At 56.5% G+C, this 16,999-nt stretch overlaps 6 protein-coding genes across 6 annotated transcripts; 4 read left to right on the top strand and 2 right to left on the bottom strand.

Annotated features, from left to right (window-relative positions):
* Positions 1-55: 55 nt before the first annotated feature.
* J3D65DRAFT_660509 (uncharacterized protein) lies at positions 56-1,042 on the top strand (the record flags this gene model as incomplete). Its single annotated transcript, XM_066802574.1, has 2 exons — positions 56-594; positions 654-1,042. The coding sequence occupies 2 exons, from the start codon at positions 56-58 to the stop codon at positions 715-717; spliced, it is 603 nt and encodes a 200-aa protein (XP_066653161.1). The 3' UTR covers positions 718-1,042.
* A 592-nt stretch (positions 1,043-1,634) lies between these two features.
* On the bottom strand, positions 1,635-2,674 carry J3D65DRAFT_669813 (GTP-binding protein yptV5; the record flags this gene model as incomplete). Its single annotated transcript, XM_066803231.1, has 2 exons — positions 1,635-2,329; positions 2,437-2,674. The coding sequence occupies 2 exons, from the start codon at positions 2,672-2,674 to the stop codon at positions 1,635-1,637; spliced, it is 933 nt and encodes a 310-aa protein (XP_066653160.1).
* A 1,637-nt stretch (positions 2,675-4,311) lies between these two features.
* Positions 4,312-6,535, top strand: J3D65DRAFT_632502 (FMN-dependent dehydrogenase-domain-containing protein). Its single transcript, XM_066801027.1, has 3 exons — positions 4,312-4,955; positions 5,036-5,932; positions 6,028-6,535. The coding sequence occupies exons 1-3, from the start codon at positions 4,512-4,514 to the stop codon at positions 6,199-6,201; spliced, it is 1,515 nt and encodes a 504-aa protein (XP_066653159.1). The 5' UTR covers positions 4,312-4,511; the 3' UTR covers positions 6,202-6,535.
* A 655-nt stretch (positions 6,536-7,190) lies between these two features.
* J3D65DRAFT_473863 (N-acetylglucosamine-6-phosphate deacetylase) lies at positions 7,191-9,199 on the bottom strand. The gene is made up of 2 exons (XM_066796516.1): positions 8,600-9,199; positions 7,191-8,530 (listed from the first exon to the last, which is right to left on the bottom strand). Exons 1-2 carry the CDS (start codon positions 8,984-8,986, stop codon positions 7,565-7,567), a joined length of 1,353 nt encoding a protein of 450 aa, XP_066653158.1. The 5' UTR covers positions 8,987-9,199; the 3' UTR covers positions 7,191-7,564.
* On the top strand, positions 9,200-12,517 carry J3D65DRAFT_700789 (glycoside hydrolase superfamily; the record flags this gene model as incomplete). Its single annotated transcript, XM_066804085.1, has 5 exons — positions 9,200-9,540; positions 9,601-9,607; positions 9,666-9,777; positions 9,841-12,356; positions 12,404-12,517. The coding sequence occupies exons 1-5, from the start codon at positions 9,491-9,493 to the stop codon at positions 12,515-12,517; spliced, it is 2,799 nt and encodes a 932-aa protein (XP_066653157.1). The 5' UTR covers positions 9,200-9,490.
* Positions 12,518-12,882: 365 nt separating this feature from the next.
* On the top strand, positions 12,883-15,029 carry J3D65DRAFT_473961 (acid phosphatase). The gene is made up of 2 exons (XM_066796517.1): positions 12,883-13,243; positions 13,302-15,029. Exons 1-2 carry the CDS (start codon positions 13,095-13,097, stop codon positions 14,788-14,790), a joined length of 1,638 nt encoding a protein of 545 aa, XP_066653156.1. The 5' UTR covers positions 12,883-13,094; the 3' UTR covers positions 14,791-15,029.
* Positions 15,030-16,999: the final 1,970 nt, after the last annotated feature.

Here is a 16,999-nt window from a genome sequence, read left to right as displayed (position 1 = left end):
TCGCGCACCCCAGCCCAGCCCAGCCCAGCCAGCAATCGCGTCTGCATCACTCTCCATGGCTCCCGCATCAACACTCGCGGCGCCCGTGCGTCTTATCGCCGCTGTCCTCTTCCTCCTCAGCACTTTTGCTTTGGCAGCCAGCAGCACTGCCGACGCGGCGACCCTCACCGTCTTCGCCTGGCCGCTCGGTGAAGGCAAAGCCCAGCCGCAGCCCCTCGCCAAGGTCTCCTACGACGCCGCCAACGCGTCCGCTGCGCTGCTCTCGTGGTCCCCGCCTACCAGCCCCTCCGACCTCTCCACGCTCGTCCGCATCGGCCTCTCGTCCGACTCCTCGTCCTCCATCCTCACCTCCGCCGCTGCCCTGACCCCGTATTATAAGAAGACATTGGTGCTACACGCCGCGCCCAACGGTGACGACATCTTCACTGTCGGTCTCGGTGCCGTTCCCCGTACGAACGAAGCAGATGAAGAGGTCGATGTGCGCGTCGAGCATGTCAAGAAGGGCCCTGCTCCTGTGCTGAACAAGCCTGTCGTTTTGGACGAGAGCGGCAAGGTGGCCGGCCAGGAGGTGCCAGAAAAGACGTTTTTGCAAAAGTGAGTGGTGCCGAAGTGGAAGGTCTAATTTGCCGTAGATGCTGACGCTCGCTCAATAGGTATTGGTGGGCTATTGCACTCTTCTTGGTGCTGCAGGTCGTGGCAGGCGGTGGAAAGGAGTAGGATGATATACCCATGGGGAAAATTCCAGAAGGAAGAAAATAGAACCGCGTTTCCGCGTCAAGCTTTAGATTTTCCTTAAGCACGCGTCCAAGACGAGAACATTGATATTACCTACAAGCATGCTTGTGATGGCCGTAGAAGTTAACTATCCGCCACTGGATACAATGGCTAATGTATATGGCATGAAGAGATTATCCTCAAGGGAGCAAGCAAGGGCAAATATACACACAACAAATGTTAGTGTCGTCGATGGCTTCCACGCGACAGCTTGAAGTTGGCGGCAGCGGTAAAGCAGAATCAAGCCGGACTGCCAAATCAAATGAAGATGCTCATCCAGGCCAGTCCTCCATACGCTGCTGGCCGCAACGGAGCAGTCAATTCTTGGCCCTGTTTGCGGAGGGGAGTGACACAGCTTGGCTGATGCGAGAAGCAACACCTTGGTCAACGTGACTCACGACAGTTGAAGATTCAAAGGGCGGATATCCAAAGGGGTATCTTTGACGGCTATAAAAGAGCACAGCGAACACACGTCCAGCTGCGTGAGCTCGCTATACAGATAAGTGCAACAGACTTCTGACAATCAGGGACAGGATTATGGACCAAGGAAAAAAGTAAAATAGACGAAGTGCTACAGAACGAAGAGACCACCGGGAAAACGCCTCTTGAGAAGAACATAGTACCAAGAAATGGTCCGGAAATGATAAACGTCGCTTGCGGTGAACAGGAACTAGAAAGACGACAAAACAAAAGGAATTCGTGCGGAGAATGACGTATCGACCGGGCCAGAAGAATGACAGTCTGAAGACGAGACGAATGATGGAACCTGCCAGCAAGAAAACGAAACTCCAAACTCCAGATTCGGCACCCCCCGAAGAAGCTGTGCTCACGACATGAAGAAATGTGCGTGTCAGGGACGGTCAACAGCATTTGCCGCTCTTCTTCTCACGCCGCTCAACGTCCGCAGCCAAGGCGTCGGCGCCAGCGCTCTGCGGATTGGCGACGGCTGGCGAGGGAAAGCCCAGCCAGCTTCTTCGTTTGTCGCCGATGCCCACCCTGAAGCTGCCATTTGGATTGGCATTGCTGTACTCAAAGTAGCCGTTTTGATTCGAGTAGCCGCTTGCTGCTGGAGTGACGCCGCGGGTGCTCAGCATCTCGAGCTCCATGACCTTATTGCGCTGCTCGACCAACTTGCGCGTAATGACGCGAAAGACCTCCTCCACTCCCTCGCCGTCCTTGGCACTGATTTCGTGACAACAGTCCCAGCCAATGTCTTGGCCCCAGAACCCGCTGCTGCGGTTGCTCTGCGGGCTCGCCATGCCGCTGTCGTCCTTGCCGCCGTTTGCGACACCCCAGAGGCTCCTCGGTATCGGCGTCGTCGGCTTGTCGTGTGGCTGGTGTTGCGGGTACAGGTTCTCGGCGACGTAGGCTATGCAGCGCTCGAAAGGTACCTTGCGCAGGGTAGGGTCCTCGGCTACCTTGTCAGACTTTGTGCCAACGACGTGCAGGATAATGTCGTCGCCAAGATTCTTCTTTAGCTCGAGAAGCCAGCGGCCCATTTCCTCAAAGGATTTGGGATCGGTAATGTCGTAGCAGAGGACGGCGGCATTGGCTCCTACGCGAATGACAGTCAGCAAACGGCGTGGGGAGTAAGACGAGCATGCGGCGCTAAGATGCAGGGTCTGTTTGTCTATACAGGGTCCAAGTGGATAGAGCACGTACCCCGGTAGTACAGTTTGGAGATGCTGCGGTACCGCTCCTGGCCGGCCGTGTCCCATATCTGCAGGCGCACGACGGTCGAGGTGTCGATGTCAACAACCTTTTTGGTGAGGAACGAGGCGCCGACGGTCGAGGTGGTGTTTGCAAAGTTGTTCTTGACGTAACGGTGGACCAAGCTTGTTTTGCCGACACCTTGAGAACCCAAGACGACGATCTTGGCCTCGAGGTCGGTGCCGGCCATGTTCGGCGGGCTCTGCGGTGCGGGACGTGGAGAGAGACGGGATGGGGGCAGTCTTGTTTCGAGGGGCAAGTGTTTGAGGGAGTGAGACAGGTCAGGAGTAGCGTGGAAGGGTAAGGTACGGTCGGTAGTGTAGTGGGAGCCTGATGATGGGACGCTGGCTTTTCCTGGTGCTGCAAGTGCGGCGCTGGGCGATGAGGTGGGCTCTAGGCTGGTCGATCGGCACTTCACGAAGGCGGCGCGGACAGAAAATGAGAGAAGGAAAGGCGCGGGAAGCGTTGAAGGGCCATAAGCGGCCTCAGCATGGCCCCGTTTGGTATAGCAGCGAGCGAAGAAGACGAGGGGGCTATGGTGTTGAGGAAGTCGTTGTAATGGAGTGGTCCGATCCATGTGCCAGGCGACCACCTAGGCCCAAGCTAAAAGTTGCGCGTGTCCACGGCAAGCCGCCATTGTCTTGGCCGGCGCCTCGTGCTGTCGCAAACAACAAGCCGAGTGGCCGTCGAGCCGCCCCATGGGTCTTTTGCCATTGACGCCAGGCACGTTGGTGCAAATCCATAATGTCGCCATGTCTTCTCCGTTGCTGCCATGGTCGTTTGGTGCCATCCGATCGGTGTTGGCGTGTAAGAGCCACCCTCGGGCCTGCCCGGCCGCATGTCCCGCGACGGCTGCTTACTAACCACCATCCCTGTCGGAAAACATGAGGCCCTCCCGTCAGCTCCACCGCAACAACAAACCGACGTCACGCCTCTTGCGCCGTTGCCAAGCCGACTGATTGTCTTCCAATGCGCCCCAGTTCGATTCAAGTGCTGTACTCCAGTCTGTGCTACATTACTATCCCGGATCAACACTGTCCCGCTGTTCCAACCATGGCCATACCTCGAATTGACCCGCAATAGGAATTCCTGACAAAGTCGACCGTCGACATGGCTGGAAGTGCGCATTCTTCACTGTACGATTGGAAGAAGAGGCTGGCAGGCAGCTTGGTTGTGGGCATCATTGAAGTGACTGGCGAGAATTACCGAGCTACCGCCACTGCCCCTAGGCTTGGTCTGCAAAGCCGTACTCATCTCACAAGCGACACGGCCTCTGTCGATGGTTTCTTCAGACTCACCTCGAATTCTCTCAAAGCCGCTTTGATATCATGGAAGTCCTCGTCCCGACCCCATGAGGACCAGCTCTACTTTTCGTTCTCTCATCCTAGGGTTACAAACTTCAAGGCAACAGTTCGGTCATGTCGAAATCGAAGCACTCTGGACAAACCCCATCGAAATGTCTTGGGATGGGTACAATACACCAAAATCAGCGACGAGTGAACAGATTGAGATGAGTGCCTCTTCTACAAACACCAGGTTTTGAGCACATGTAGGTTTCAGAAAAGGTGGGTTGAAAGGAGAAGAACTCGGCCAAAGGCCATTCTTGCGGCACCGTGTCGTGAATGATACCGAATTGTTGGAGTCGAAAACGTGGGACTGGCTTCTTTGTCTTGTTCGGGCAAACGGGCCCAAGACTGAGAGTCGCTCAGGTCAGGTCCCGGATCGGCGCGTCGTTCGGGTGGTGGGTGCCGGGAATGCTTAGCAAACGTCGCCGAGCCATTGGCCCACGGCTGGCCTCGTCGGTCTTTACCCCACACTCTCGCGCTACGATCAACCGAGCTTGTCCGCGCCAGTCGCATCGACTAGTCATGTCCACGTCCCGTTGTCCGTCGACTTCAACTTTATACGCCACCTCGTCCTGATATCATGATGTCTTTTTGATCCATCCCTCACCCAAGTGACTTTATTATCGCCCCGACGTCTCCGCCTTCCCCTTCGTCCGACTCCATTCTCTCCCCCTCTTCACCATGAATCGCAAGGGCAACGCCACGCAGCCGGTAAAGCTGACCGGCGCCGATGTGGCCAAACACGATTCCGCCGACAGCTGCTGGGTCATTGTCCACGGCCGAGCATACGATGTAACCGAATTTCTCCCTGAACACCCTGGTGGCTCCAAGATTATCCTCAAGTATGCGGGCAAGGACGCCACCGAGGAATTCGAGCCGATCCACCCTCCGGACACGCTGGACAAGTACTTGGAGGCGGATAAGCATTTGGGTGAGGTGGACATGAACACAGTGGAGCAGGAAGAGAAGGCAGATGATCCAGAAGAGAGGGAACGTCAGGAGAGGTTAAAGACCATGCCCATACTGGAGCAATGCTACAACCTGATGGACTTTGAGGCCGTGGCCAGGAAGACAATGAAGAAGACTGCATGGGCATATTACTCAAGTGGTGCAGACGATGAGATTGTAAGAAGCCCGCGGTCATGGAGCTCAAACCCCCAACCTCCATACATTCAAAGGGTAAGCTGGTATGCTAACTTGCCCAGACACTCCGTGAAAACCACTCTGCTTTCCACAAAATCTGGTTCCGTCCACGCGTTCTCGTCGACGTAGAAAAGGTTGACTTCTCAACCACCATGCTCGGAACACCAGTCTCTATTCCCTTTTACGTGACAGCAACTGCACTGGGCAAACTCGGCAACCCCGAAGGCGAAGTCGTCCTGACGAGAGGCGCTCACAAGCACAACGTAATCCAGATGATTCCGACGCTGGCGTCGTGTTCGTTCGACGAAATCGTTGACGCGGCGGGCGAAGGACAAGTGCAATGGCTGCAGCTCTACGTCAACAAGGACCGCAAAATCACCAAACGCATCGTAGAGCACGCCGAGAAGCGCGGGTGCAAGGGGCTGTTTATCACAGTCGATGCGCCACAGCTGGGCCGCCGCGAGAAGGACATGCGGTCCAAGTTCGACGACGTGGGATCCAACGTGCAGAGCTCAACAGGCGACAACGTGGATCGCTCGCAGGGGGCCGCGCGTGCCATATCGTCCTTCATCGACCCTAGCCTGAGCTGGAAGGACATTGCATGGTTCAAATCCATCACGTCGATGCCCATCATCCTCAAGGGCGTGCAGTGCGTCGAGGACGTGCTCAAGGCTGTCGAATACGGCGTGCAGGGCGTCGTGTTGAGCAACCACGGCGGCCGCCAGCTCGACTTCGCGCGTTCCGGCGTCGAGGTGCTCGCCGAGGTCATGCCTGTCCTGCGCGAGCGCGGCTGGGACAAGCGCATCGAAGTTTACATTGACGGTGGTATCCGCCGCGCTACCGACATCATCAAGGCTCTGTGTCTCGGCGCAAAGGGCGTTGGCATCGGTCGTCCGTTCCTCTACGCCATGTCTGCGTACGGCCTCGCGGGCGTGGACCGCGCCATGCAGCTGCTCAAGGCAAGTCAAGATTCTCACTTTTCGTTCTCTCTACTTTCCTGTCGACATCCTGCTTTTCTTGGGTAACTTCAACTAACCGCCTTCCTCGCATACAGGACGAAATGGAAATGAACATGCGCCTCATCGGCGCGTCTAGCGTCGACCAGCTCAACCCCAGCCTGCTCGATACGCGCGGCCTAAGCTTCCACAGTGCGGGCGTGCCGTCCGACACTCTTGCCCTCAACGTCTACGACCCATTATCAGGCCCCAAGGAGAAGTCGAAACTGTAAAGACTACCACGTGTGTCCTGGCGGTGTTGCCAATGTAGACTCTGGATACAGGAGAAGCGAGAAGAAGGTGAACGCGTCATGGTTTGCATAGACGAAGATGGATGGCTTGGACTTTCCAACTTTTTCTTTTGTTTGGAATTTTGATTCATTTGTTAGATGGAGCGTTTAAGCTGGCTGACGGCATGCTTAGTTACAGCGAGCTCTCGTATCGCAAGCGCTATTGTGCAAGAGATATCCGTCTTGTCTTTCTGGTCGTCTTCCTTTGTCCCATCTTTGTCCTACCTAGATGATATTTTTGAACAAGACCACCATTACCTAGCCTTCGTGGCTGATCAATGACTGCTCCCTAAGTGCGGCCGTAGGTGCGAGTGAATGCTCCCTGAACATGGCTGTTCTGTAGCGGTTTATGACTGCTCCCTAAACATAGCTGTAATGGTTGATGACTGCTCCCTGAACGCACCAGCAGTTATGAATGACTGCTCCTTGAGCGCGACCGTAGATGCGGATGAATGCTCCCTGAACACATCTGTACTGTAGTGATTCATGACTGCTCCTTGAATGCTCCAGTGGTATACTGTACATGAATGCTCCCTGAACACAACTGTGACAGTTCATGACTGCTCCTCCAGTGCAGCCGTGGCCATGAACGAATGCCCCCAAGACAGAACTATGATGGTGTGCTCACGACTGGTCCCTAGGATGTGACCTCAATTCAGCATATCGCATAGCAATGCCCATCTAAAAAGAATGGAAAAGCGACGCCTTAGCAGGCAACATCTGAAGCAACTCGTACTCGAACGCACGACCGCAGCATTTCCTAATTAGGACAAAAGAGAATCTCAAAACATGGGTGGGAGAGCGCGCCGCGGACCGGCCAGATGATTCGCGTCTCTTTTGCTGTGGATGAAGTATTAGACTCGCGGAATGGACTTATACAAAGGGGCTCGACTGTATGAGGAAAGAGAGGCGGAAATGTGACTGGATGCGGAGATCTGGTGCCTGGAGTTGACAACAGCTCCTTCAGCGCAGCCGTGGTCGTGAATGAATGCTCCCAAGGCAAAGCCATAGCCGATTACTAAGATATGTTCTAAATAAACCGTCCCTGGATCAGGATAGGAATCCCACGTCACCCCTAAGCGCATCTACGACGCCCGTAATACAGATACATGTCTACTCTGTGCCTTGATAGTTCTATTGCGTAGTGCACAGCGCTACAGCCCATGTTGTAATGTGAAATCTAAGGTAAAATGCGTCGCCGCAGTGGAAGAAAGGGGAAAGGGGAAAGCTGCAGAGAAAGTAAAGCGATGCTACAATCTAACCCGATCAGCATTCATAACATCGTTTGTTGTCTCACCTTGCGAGTCTACTTCGTCGCGACTTCTTCCTCCTCGTCGGCAACGTCAAACGCGCGCCTGCCAAACTTCCACACCTGATCGACATTCAATCTGCGCACCGGGCCCTCGCCCTCGGCACCCGGCATCGCGTCCTCGCTCAGAACGACAAAGTCGGCGTCGGCACCGGGTAGCAACGAGCCCTTGGTGTGCTGGAGGCCAAGCATGCGGGCGGGAGTGCGAGTAACCGCGCCGATAGCCTCGGGGACGCTGGCGCCAGACCAGTTGAGGAAGTTGTTGACGCACTCGATGAGCGAGACGGCGCTGCCGGCGATGCGGCCGGTTTCCTGCTGAGTGAGGACCGACCCACGCTTGATGATGCGCGACCCATTGGTCCAGTCGTAGACGCCGTCGCCCAGCCCCGCCAGCGCCATGGCGTCTGTCACCAGCACCATGCCCGCCGGGTGCGCTTGCCACGCTATTTTGACCGTGGTCGGATGCAGGTGGATCCCGTCGGCAATGAGCCCAAAGAATGGCTTCGTCTGCGTCGTTGTCGCTGCTGTCCCGAGGACCCCGAAGATGCCTGGGTTACGGTGGTGCAGGGGTCGCATGGCGTTAAAGAGGTGCGTTATCATGGCTGCGCCGGACGAGATGGCCGCGCTGGCCTCTTCAAAGGTCGCTTCCGAGTGTCCGATTGATACATCGATGCCGCGGGCCCGTAGCGCTGGAATGCAAGACAGCGTGCCGGGCAACTCGGGCGCGAGCGTGATGAGCCGGATTTGACCGCGCGTGTTGGTGTCGCCTCCACCTTGCATGTTTTCGGCGCCATAGCACTCTTCAAGATCGGCCATGCCTCGGGGTGCTGTTCGCAGGACCGAAACACTGTGTACACCGTTTTTGGTCGGGTTCAGGAATGGCCCTTCGCAGTGCGCACCAAGAGATTCTGAGCCATCGGCTGCGTTGCGTCGCGAGCCCGAGGGTCCGAGAAAGGGGAGTGCCTGATTTGATCTCCAGTGTCAGCGCCGGCGTCCTTCTTTTTTGTGTGGTGAGCTGGGAGTTTAGCTGACCTTGTGGTAGACGTTTTTGTCCTGGCTGGTCAGAGTTGGAAGATAGGATGTGACGCCTGTGCGAATCAGACTCCTGTTGACGCGCCGTACGCCTTTGGCGTAGTGGGAAATGTCGTCTGGGACGACCGAAAAGTCAAAGCCGAAGCCTCCATTGAGCTGCACGTCGATGAAGCCTGGTGCCACGATACGGCCGCCTAGGTCGATGACCTCGTCTGGCACCAACTGGTGCTCGTAGAATACTTGTTGGCTGTGGAGGACTTTGCCGGCTACGGAGCTGAACCACAGGTCGTCGTACACCAGGGCATTGTCCCGGACGACGCGGCAGTTTGTGAATTTGGTGATGCCGCTAGGTTCGCGGACGGGAGAGATGGGAATCGCCGACGGCATGATGGGAGAAAATGTTGACTGAAGGACAAGAAGATTGGATGCAGAGCGAAGAGAAGGCAAAAACGGCTCAAGGACAGGAAAACATGATTTGACTGGCAAATTGCACAAACTTTTCCCCTTCACAAGCTGCGGAGCAGCGTCGCAGCGCGAGGACGGCACATGGGGCGTCAAACGTCATGGTCATGGTCGCAATGGAGCTTATCGCAGGGACGAAAGTTGGACGGGGTAACGTGGTTGAGGTTTGGGCGGGCATTGGCGGTCGAAGCCGAGAGGGACGGCGGGCCCGGCGGCAGATGTAACGTCGACGACTGTCAGCTTGTTACGCCCGTCCTTCGCCATTACAGTCGCAGAGGGCAAGGGATGACTGGTGTTACATAGCGACCGCCGACCGTCCAGTCCTCACGTTGCAGACATGCTCAATACTACTTACTCGACGTCGCAGTGAGAGGCTCCGCATCTGAGCAAGACGCTCCCTGTCATTCGTCGCCGACGACCACCACCACCATGGTCGGCAAGCAGGCCCACCTCGATCCCTTTTGGGACAATTTGGACTGGTAAGAGCCCCATCCACGCCTCGCCATGTGACGGCCCGGATTGTTGACGTTGGCTCGCAGGACCCTGGTATGTCTGCTCAGGCCATGGCGAGCTCGCAATGTACCTCTGACGCCGCATCGTACAGGGCCAATTGTTTATGATGGGCTTCGATGGGACCACAGTCACCCCGCAGATCCGCCAACTGATAGAGCAGCATCACATCGGCTCGATTCTTTTGACGGCAAAAAACCTTAAATGTAAGATGGGCCCTGTCTGCCGCCAGGCCAGCGTAGCAGCGCATGGTTGCTAAACCTTCAAAGCCGCAGAAGAAACCACCAGATTGTGTTATGAACTGCAGAAATGTGCCCGCGACGCCGGCCACCCGGTCCCGCTAGCCATTGGCGTGGACCAGGAGAATGGAGGCGTCAACAGCCTCTTTGACGAAATCTACATTCGTCAGTATCCCAGCGCCATGGGCATTGCCGCTACCGGCTCTACGGATCTGGCCTTTGAAGTGGCCAAGGCCACCGCCCAGGAGATCTCGGCCTGCGGCATCAATTGGATCATGGGCCCCTGCCTTGACGTCTTAACCAATGCGCGAAATCAACCTCTAGGAGTCAGAACCACTGGTGATGACCCGCAAGAGGTCTCGGCCTACGGCGTAGCCTTCATGAAGGGCTACAAAGAGGCCGGCCTCGTCACCATGGGCAAGCACTTCCCCTCGTATGGCAATTTGGAGTTTCTGGGCTCCGCGCTCGACGTCCCCATCATTACAGAAACGCTCGAGCAGCTTAGCTTGAGTGCCCTCGTTCCCTTCCGTAATGCCATTTCCCAAGGACTGGACTCGATGATGGTTGGAGGATGTGCCATGTCCTCTGCCGGTCTCAACATTATGCATGCCTGCCTCTCCGACCAAGTCGTCGAAGGTCTACTGCGCTCAGACCTCAAGTTTGAGGGCGTCGTCGTCTCCGAGTGCCTGGAAATGGAGGCACTGAGCCACAACATTGGCGTCGGTGGTGGAACCGTCATGGCTGTCAATGCCGGCTGCGACATTGTGCTGCTGTGCCGCTCATTTTCTGTCCAGAAAGAAGCAATCGATGGCCTCAAGGTCGGCTTCGAAAACTCTGCCATTACCATTGACAGGGTAAGAGAGTCGCTTCGCCGGGTTTTGACCATGAAGTCAAAGTGCACGTCTTGGGAAAAGGCGCTGAATCCTCCCGGCATAAGTATCCTCTCGACAATGCAACCTTCCCACACTGCTCTGTCCACCAAGGCGTACAACAAGTCCATTACCGTCGTTCGGGATAAGAACCGCTTTCTGCCCCTGTCCAACATTATCGAGCCTGACGAAGAGCTTCTTCTACTTACACCCCTGGTAAAACCACTTCCTGCATCGGCAGCCTCATATGCCTTGTCAGAAACGGTATCGGCCGGTTCACCGGAGCCAGCCGTCTGGGAACGGAGTGCTTCTGTCATGAGCGGAGAGCGCGTCTTCCGCGAACTTGGCAGATCTTTGGCGCGGCAGCGCAACGGGCGAGTCCTTCATACTTCATACACAGCTAACGGTGTCCGGCCAGTGCACGAAAACTTGATCAACAGGGCGAGCGCCATCATAATTCTCACTGCCGATGCGAACCGCAATCTGTACCAGCAAGGCTTCACCAAACACGTCTCCATGATTTGCAACATGCAGTACACGGCTGGAGGCGAACGAAGAGAGAAGCCGCTCATCGTCGTGGCGGTGAGCTCTCCCTACGACTTTGCCATGGACCCATTGATTGGCACCTACATTTGTACATATGACTTTACAGAGACGGCACTTAATTCCCTTGTCAAGATTCTCTACGGAGAGCACAACCCCTCAGGCACGCTGCCTGGTACAATCAGCCAAAGTCAGAAACTGCACCAGTCGCGGCAGCATTGGCTCGTGGAAATATTCAACGACGAAAGAGACGCCAATGCGCTGGATAATTTGATCAAGGCCATTACCGAGAGCATGCCACCGAATCAACGGTCAGAGCTCGCCAGCGCCACTTCGAATTCATTTTTGCTACACCATCCAGAAGTCATCGAGTCGCACTTTGTCGTCAGGAATAGCACGACGCAGGCACTATACGGGTTTTGTTCGACCTACTTTTTCAGGGCGACGGGAACAGGAGTAATAGGCGCACTATTCGTGGACCCAGCAAGACGAAAGCTTTCGATTGGTCACTCGCTGCACAACCGCGCCATTCGGACGCTCCTCCAACGTGAAGGAATCAAGCGATTTCAGCTCGGCTCCAGGCTACCGAGCATCTTCCTCGGCATCCCGACTGGGCACGGCGCGGAGCGAAAACGACTACGGGCGTGGTTTGCTAATATTGGGTGGAACACGGCTCTGTCTAGGCCGGTGTGCAGCATGGTGGCTCGCAATCTATCGACTTGGACGCCGCCCGAGGGAATGGCCAAGAGCCTGGGCAGCGCCGGGGTCGAGTTTGATCTGGTGTATGGGTGGGAGTATTCGCAGGCGGTGCTGGACCACATCAAGACAAGCAACCGGCAAGGCTTGGCCGAAGTGTACAAGCTCGCGCTTGCAGACCCAGGGGCGTGTGGCGTCATCCGAGCCAAGAGATCCGAGGACGGGGCGCTGGTGGGGACCGTGGTACTCTACAACATGGACTCGAGCCTGGCAGAATTTGTGCCGGCCATGAAGGACACGGGCGAGATGACGGGAGGGATTTCGTCACCGGTCATCTCGCCCGCAGTGGGCGAGTATTCGACGCTGCTGCAGGGGCTGATTTTGCTGGGGATGCGGCAGTTCAAACAGCAGGCGTGCAACGCGTGCATCCTCGACTATGTAAGCGCGGCTCCCTTGCAGCAAGGCTACAGGACTGACGGGCGCAGATTGACGGCGACGGCAACATTGACGGGCTGTCATCCATGGGCTTCGATGTGCTGCATAACTTTGAGGAAGTCAGCTGCGATGCGGCGACGTGGACCATGGTGCCACCGTCGTGAGGCGGTCAGGCGTGGAGTGGAGAGGTACCTAGACGGGACGTGGGGGTGGAGGTGGAGGTGGATGAGGAGTCGGAGTCGGAGACGGAGTCGAGGAAGCCCTTGCGTAGAGGGCTTGGGATGGACCCTTGGGACCCTTGGGACTCTCGATCGTGGGTGGTTATCGTGCCTCATCAGCTTCAGACGTCGGCGGCTGCGTGTGACCGCAAGGGGAGCGGCCGCCGTGGCACAGAATACACAGGCTTCCAATCTTAGATCAGCCGTGGTGTGGTGAGTTGTTGTACTGTGCAGGGCAGGGCAGGGCAGGCCAGGCAGTTAGGCCGTCCGTGGCCGTGGCCGTGGCCTCCAGGTTTAGTCAAGCTTCTCCAGACTCCACCCCGGCTGCCCGCCCAGCCCAGGCCAACGGCTGCTCTTCACTTTGACCTCCATCTTCCATCTATCTCCTCTCCTCTCCTCTCGCTCACCTCGCTCTCGCCATCTCCCTCGCCCGCTCCCCCATCTCCCGTATGCCCACGCCATTTGCTCTCTCGCCCTGCCCGAATGAGCGCGCCTTGCGCCCGCCTGCACCACGACAGCAGACATGGACGGCTTCGACACCATCACCATGTCCTATCTCGCTGCGCCAATGCAACTGTCCAACGTAACCGCCCAAGACGCCCTCGACGCGCCCATGTTGCCGCTGGATAACCTCGACCGCCACTCCAATTTCGACGCCGAAACTTTTGCTGGGTACGCGACCTGTCACGGCCCGCGCCATCCCAAAACCATGCTAATCCGTCTCCCTCAGGAGCGAGGATGCGACCTATACTCACCACCCCCTGCCGCCCCACCAGCAGGCCCCCTTGCGATCCTTTGCTAGCGCCGCCTACGAAGACCCTTTTTCCGACACGTTCAGTGCCTTTGAGCACCCAACTCACGCCGACTCGGTCGTTGCCGAAGCCGACTCGGTCGACCGCGATAACAAGTTGCTCGGCTTCTCCGCTCCGACACTGCCGTACCCGCTGCTCGACTATGCTTGCCGCCGCAACACCATTTCGCTCGTCGCGCAGTTGCGCGGCATGTTCTTTCTCGCAGAGTCGCCGTGGGCTTCGGGCGACAATGGCAACCCGCCACCCACCGAGCTGACGTGCTACCGGCGCAACCTGTTCCAGGTGACAGGAACCATCACTTTGCCGCGCGGCTTGAACTACATCATCACCGAGCAGGGAGAGCAAGTCCCAATTTTGGCGCAAGAATTGGTCATTTCAGCAACTGAGTCAGTCGAAGGCAACCCGGTGAAGATCATTTCGGTGCCATGGAAAACCCCGGCAGGCAGCACACAGCTTGTTGAAGACAAGACTGAAAAAGAGCCGCCTTCGATACCCCTAGACATGGCCAACGGTCAGGAGCTAGATTCTGAATATGTCAGCTTTCCCATCGCATGGAAGAGGCTGCAGTTCCGAATTGCAACGGCCAACAACGGCCGCCGGAAGGAGCTCCAACAGCATTTTGTCGTCAGACTCAAGCTCATGGCCACGTTGGCATCAGGAGTACGCGCGCCAATCTGTGAAGTGCAGTCTGGCGCCATCATAGTGAGAGGACGCAGCCCGAGAAACTTTCAGTCTCGAAAAGACTTTCCGATCAGCGGGAGCGGCAGCACAGCTCGGAAACCACACACTCCTGCACAGCCAACGACAAGGGCCTCTACTGGCGATTCAAACCATGGCCACGGCCACAAGCGCGAAGCTTCGCAAGCCACGACTGTTGAAATCCCGCAGATGCCTTTCCATTTCGACCCTAACGACACCCTGGTGTCCCCCGACTTTTTCGAATGGAAAATACCCACAGCGCAAAACGGCCCCATGACTGCCATTCCCCCCGCCCCTCCGTCATACGGCATGCAATCCGGTCCACCCTACGCACAGTCCAGCCCAGAAGTCTCACGTCACAATCATGGCGCGCGGCAACGGCCAGCTTTGCCACAGCCTATTGCCTTGTCCCTCACCGAAGAGGTAGCCAAGAAGCCCGACTCGGTCTCCGAAGCTCATAAGAAGCTTCCTAAGCTGAGCCAGCCGACACCGCGAACGCCGTCATTTTCCCTCAACCTGATTAGCAGTCCCGACGAGAGCGCCGACCTGCTCTACGAGTACTTTCCTCTTGGTCTAGATGATTGGATGCCGCCGGTCGATGCCGTGTACCGGCCGCATGTTGTTCACCACACCAACCTTCCGCAGGATCCCAAGGCCATGGCGGTGCGGAACAGGAGTAAGCGCTACTTTTCAGAGCAATCACCGTGAGCCGGGGGGTGGATTTTTGCTCGATGAATGGAATTCGACATGTTGACAAGCGATTGCCGCCGCAGGCCTTGGAACCTGCTCAAGAGGAAGAAAGGCTTTGGTTACGACATTACGACTGCTCTTCTTTTCTTTTCAATTGCGTTGTTGTTTGTCTTGGGATACCCGAATGCAACAGACATGCATCTTGTTGGAATATTGGACCGCTCTGCGGTATTACAGTGGGCCGTTGCGCGAAGTCCGCCTGGGATGGCAGAAGCTGCGCTGTGGGGAACAGAGATTTCGTGGAGAATGGAGATTCTGCTGAGGACACAATTCCTGCAGGAGCTACGACTTGTTCTCTTTGGCAGTTGGACACTCGGCCTTTCTCGCTTGACATCTGCGACGATGAAAGCCGAGTCAAAGGTCCCCTCACACACGCTGAGGATGAGACCGCCTCACTTCTTCCGCTCAGTTTGGAGGCGGCAAGGAAGATTCCCTTATGCGCGTAGCCTCACCTTTACGCCCTGCCGTCGGCAATAGATCAGACGAAGAAAAAAAAGCGCCGGGAAAGCCATGGTCCCGCCCCGCTCCGCCCCGCCCCGCGTCATCCCGCCAGCGCTTCAATCCAAACTCTAAATCGCTGGAGTTATTTTTTTTTCAAAAAGCTGACGGCTTGCCGCTGAATCTGAAACCTTGCCGGGGCGTTGCGTACCCGAGGGAATGGGCTGCCATGGACGGCACGGGACGGGTCGTCTGGGCGGAGCAGCGCTGAGCCATGTCAGCCAACGCACTGCACTACTTGGCCAGATCGTTGGCTGGCTCTCACCCGACCGACTGACTAGCTCGCTGGGGGTGGCTGACTGGGGTTAGTACCTGTGAGTGGAGAGGAGGCGGCAAGAAAGCGAGTCAAGGACTCAAATCTGTGGTTTGACGACTTTACGCGCAACAAATCGTTGCTCGCTGTGCTTTGCGTCTCGCTCGCGGCTTTACCTCTAGCACATCCTTTTGATTTGGCTTGGTTTGGTTGGTTGGTTGTTAGTTTGTTTGCTGCTCGAATCGGTTGACTGGCTGGCCCGGTCTGCCAGTCGCGCGTTGTTTGTATTGTTGTGTTGTCTGTTTACTGTTCTGGTATTTGGGATGGCGGTTTGGGGGACTTGGGTGTGCTCTAGGGGCAGCAGGATCTGGTGATGGGCATGCCCTGGGGGGTTGGGTTGGTATGGTAGCAACCCACCTCGCATCATGGAGGAGGCATGCGGTCATTGTTGGCGCAGTGCAAGCAAGCAAGCAAGCAAGCATGGCATAGTATCATTAACGGCATGCATGGTCTGACTGACTGACGGAGAGGAGAGTTGATGAATTACAGTCCATCATTTGTTTTCCTTCTTTGCTTCTATCTGATTGCGTGCATAACTACGTGGCTAACTACATGACGTGTCAAGGAGCATTCGCCCAACTATGAAGCTCGCAGAGAGACGTTTACGTACATACAAGTTGAAAGGGGGAAAAATTGGATAACTCAAATCCGAGCTCCGCCACATTCAGACAAGAGCGTTTTTCCAAGCCTCTGGCGAAATTCCTCTTCCACTGCGGTGATGAAACATATCTAGACTTGGTTCACGCAGGCGGCGGATTGCAGAGAGATTGATCGCATCATCGCCATGTTCTCATTGGACGGTCTCACAGTCTACATTTCTGATCGTATGCCTTTCTCGTCTGTCCGTCTCTGTTCGTCTCCATGTATACATGTACATCTGTCGTGATTGAAAGACTGGGCCCAACGTTGCCACGGCATCTCTAACTACCATGCGGCTTGCGATAAGAACGACGTGCCAATCCAATCAACACTGCGAGTGACGCCCCAAAGCTGCGGGCTCCCACACGCTCGGTCGCGACGTACCAGCGTGTCGGGCGCCGCTGAGTTGGGCTGCGCATCGCATCGCAGCGCATCGGGTGGAGAAGTTGGGTGGTAGCAGAGGGGCTAGTCACAGCTGTGGTGCGACGAGAACGACGACGTCGTCAACATGGACTCGAGTTCCATCTCCCTCGACCGCTCGACGTCATGCAGCCATCGCTGACTGGCTTGCTGGCTTGCTCCGAAACACGTACCCCTAGAGCGGAGCAGGGGGTGATGGACTGAGCACCGCACGCAGCAAAGGCGCCGAGAATGTGCGCCAACCAACTGGACACGTCGGCGCGGCGCGGCGAGTCTGGCTGCAGCAGCGCAGAATGC

This window comes from Phyllosticta citribraziliensis (genome assembly GCF_038025025.1).
Source record: "Phyllosticta citribraziliensis strain CPC 17464 chromosome Unknown J3D65scaffold_9, whole genome shotgun sequence".
NCBI classification, from domain to species: Eukaryota; Fungi; Ascomycota; class Dothideomycetes; order Botryosphaeriales; family Phyllostictaceae; genus Phyllosticta; species Phyllosticta citribraziliensis.
This window is presented reverse-complemented; position numbering and strand designations above follow the sequence as displayed.

Excerpts from the sequence above, each read along its gene's own strand:
- J3D65DRAFT_632502 (XM_066801027.1), top strand. The coding sequence starts at position 4,512 with ATGAATCGCAAGGGCAACGCCACGCAGCCGGTAAAGCTGACCGGCGCC. Across the intron at positions 4,956-5,035 it reads GTGGTGCAGACGATGAGATT|ACACTCCGTGAAAACCACTC; the intron begins GTAAGAAGCCCG and ends TAACTTGCCCAG. Across the intron at positions 5,933-6,027 it reads GCGCCATGCAGCTGCTCAAG|GACGAAATGGAAATGAACAT; the intron begins GCAAGTCAAGAT and ends CCTCGCATACAG.
- J3D65DRAFT_473863 (XM_066796516.1), bottom strand. The coding sequence starts at position 8,986 with ATGCCGTCGGCGATTCCCATCTCTCCCGTCCGCGAACCTAGCGGCATC. Across the intron at positions 8,531-8,599 it reads ACAAAAACGTCTACCACAAG|GCACTCCCCTTTCTCGGACC; the intron begins GTCAGCTAAACT and ends AGATCAAATCAG.
- J3D65DRAFT_473961 (XM_066796517.1), top strand. The coding sequence starts at position 13,095 with ATGGACGGCTTCGACACCATCACCATGTCCTATCTCGCTGCGCCAATG. Across the intron at positions 13,244-13,301 it reads GACGCCGAAACTTTTGCTGG|GAGCGAGGATGCGACCTATA; the intron begins GTACGCGACCTG and ends CGTCTCCCTCAG.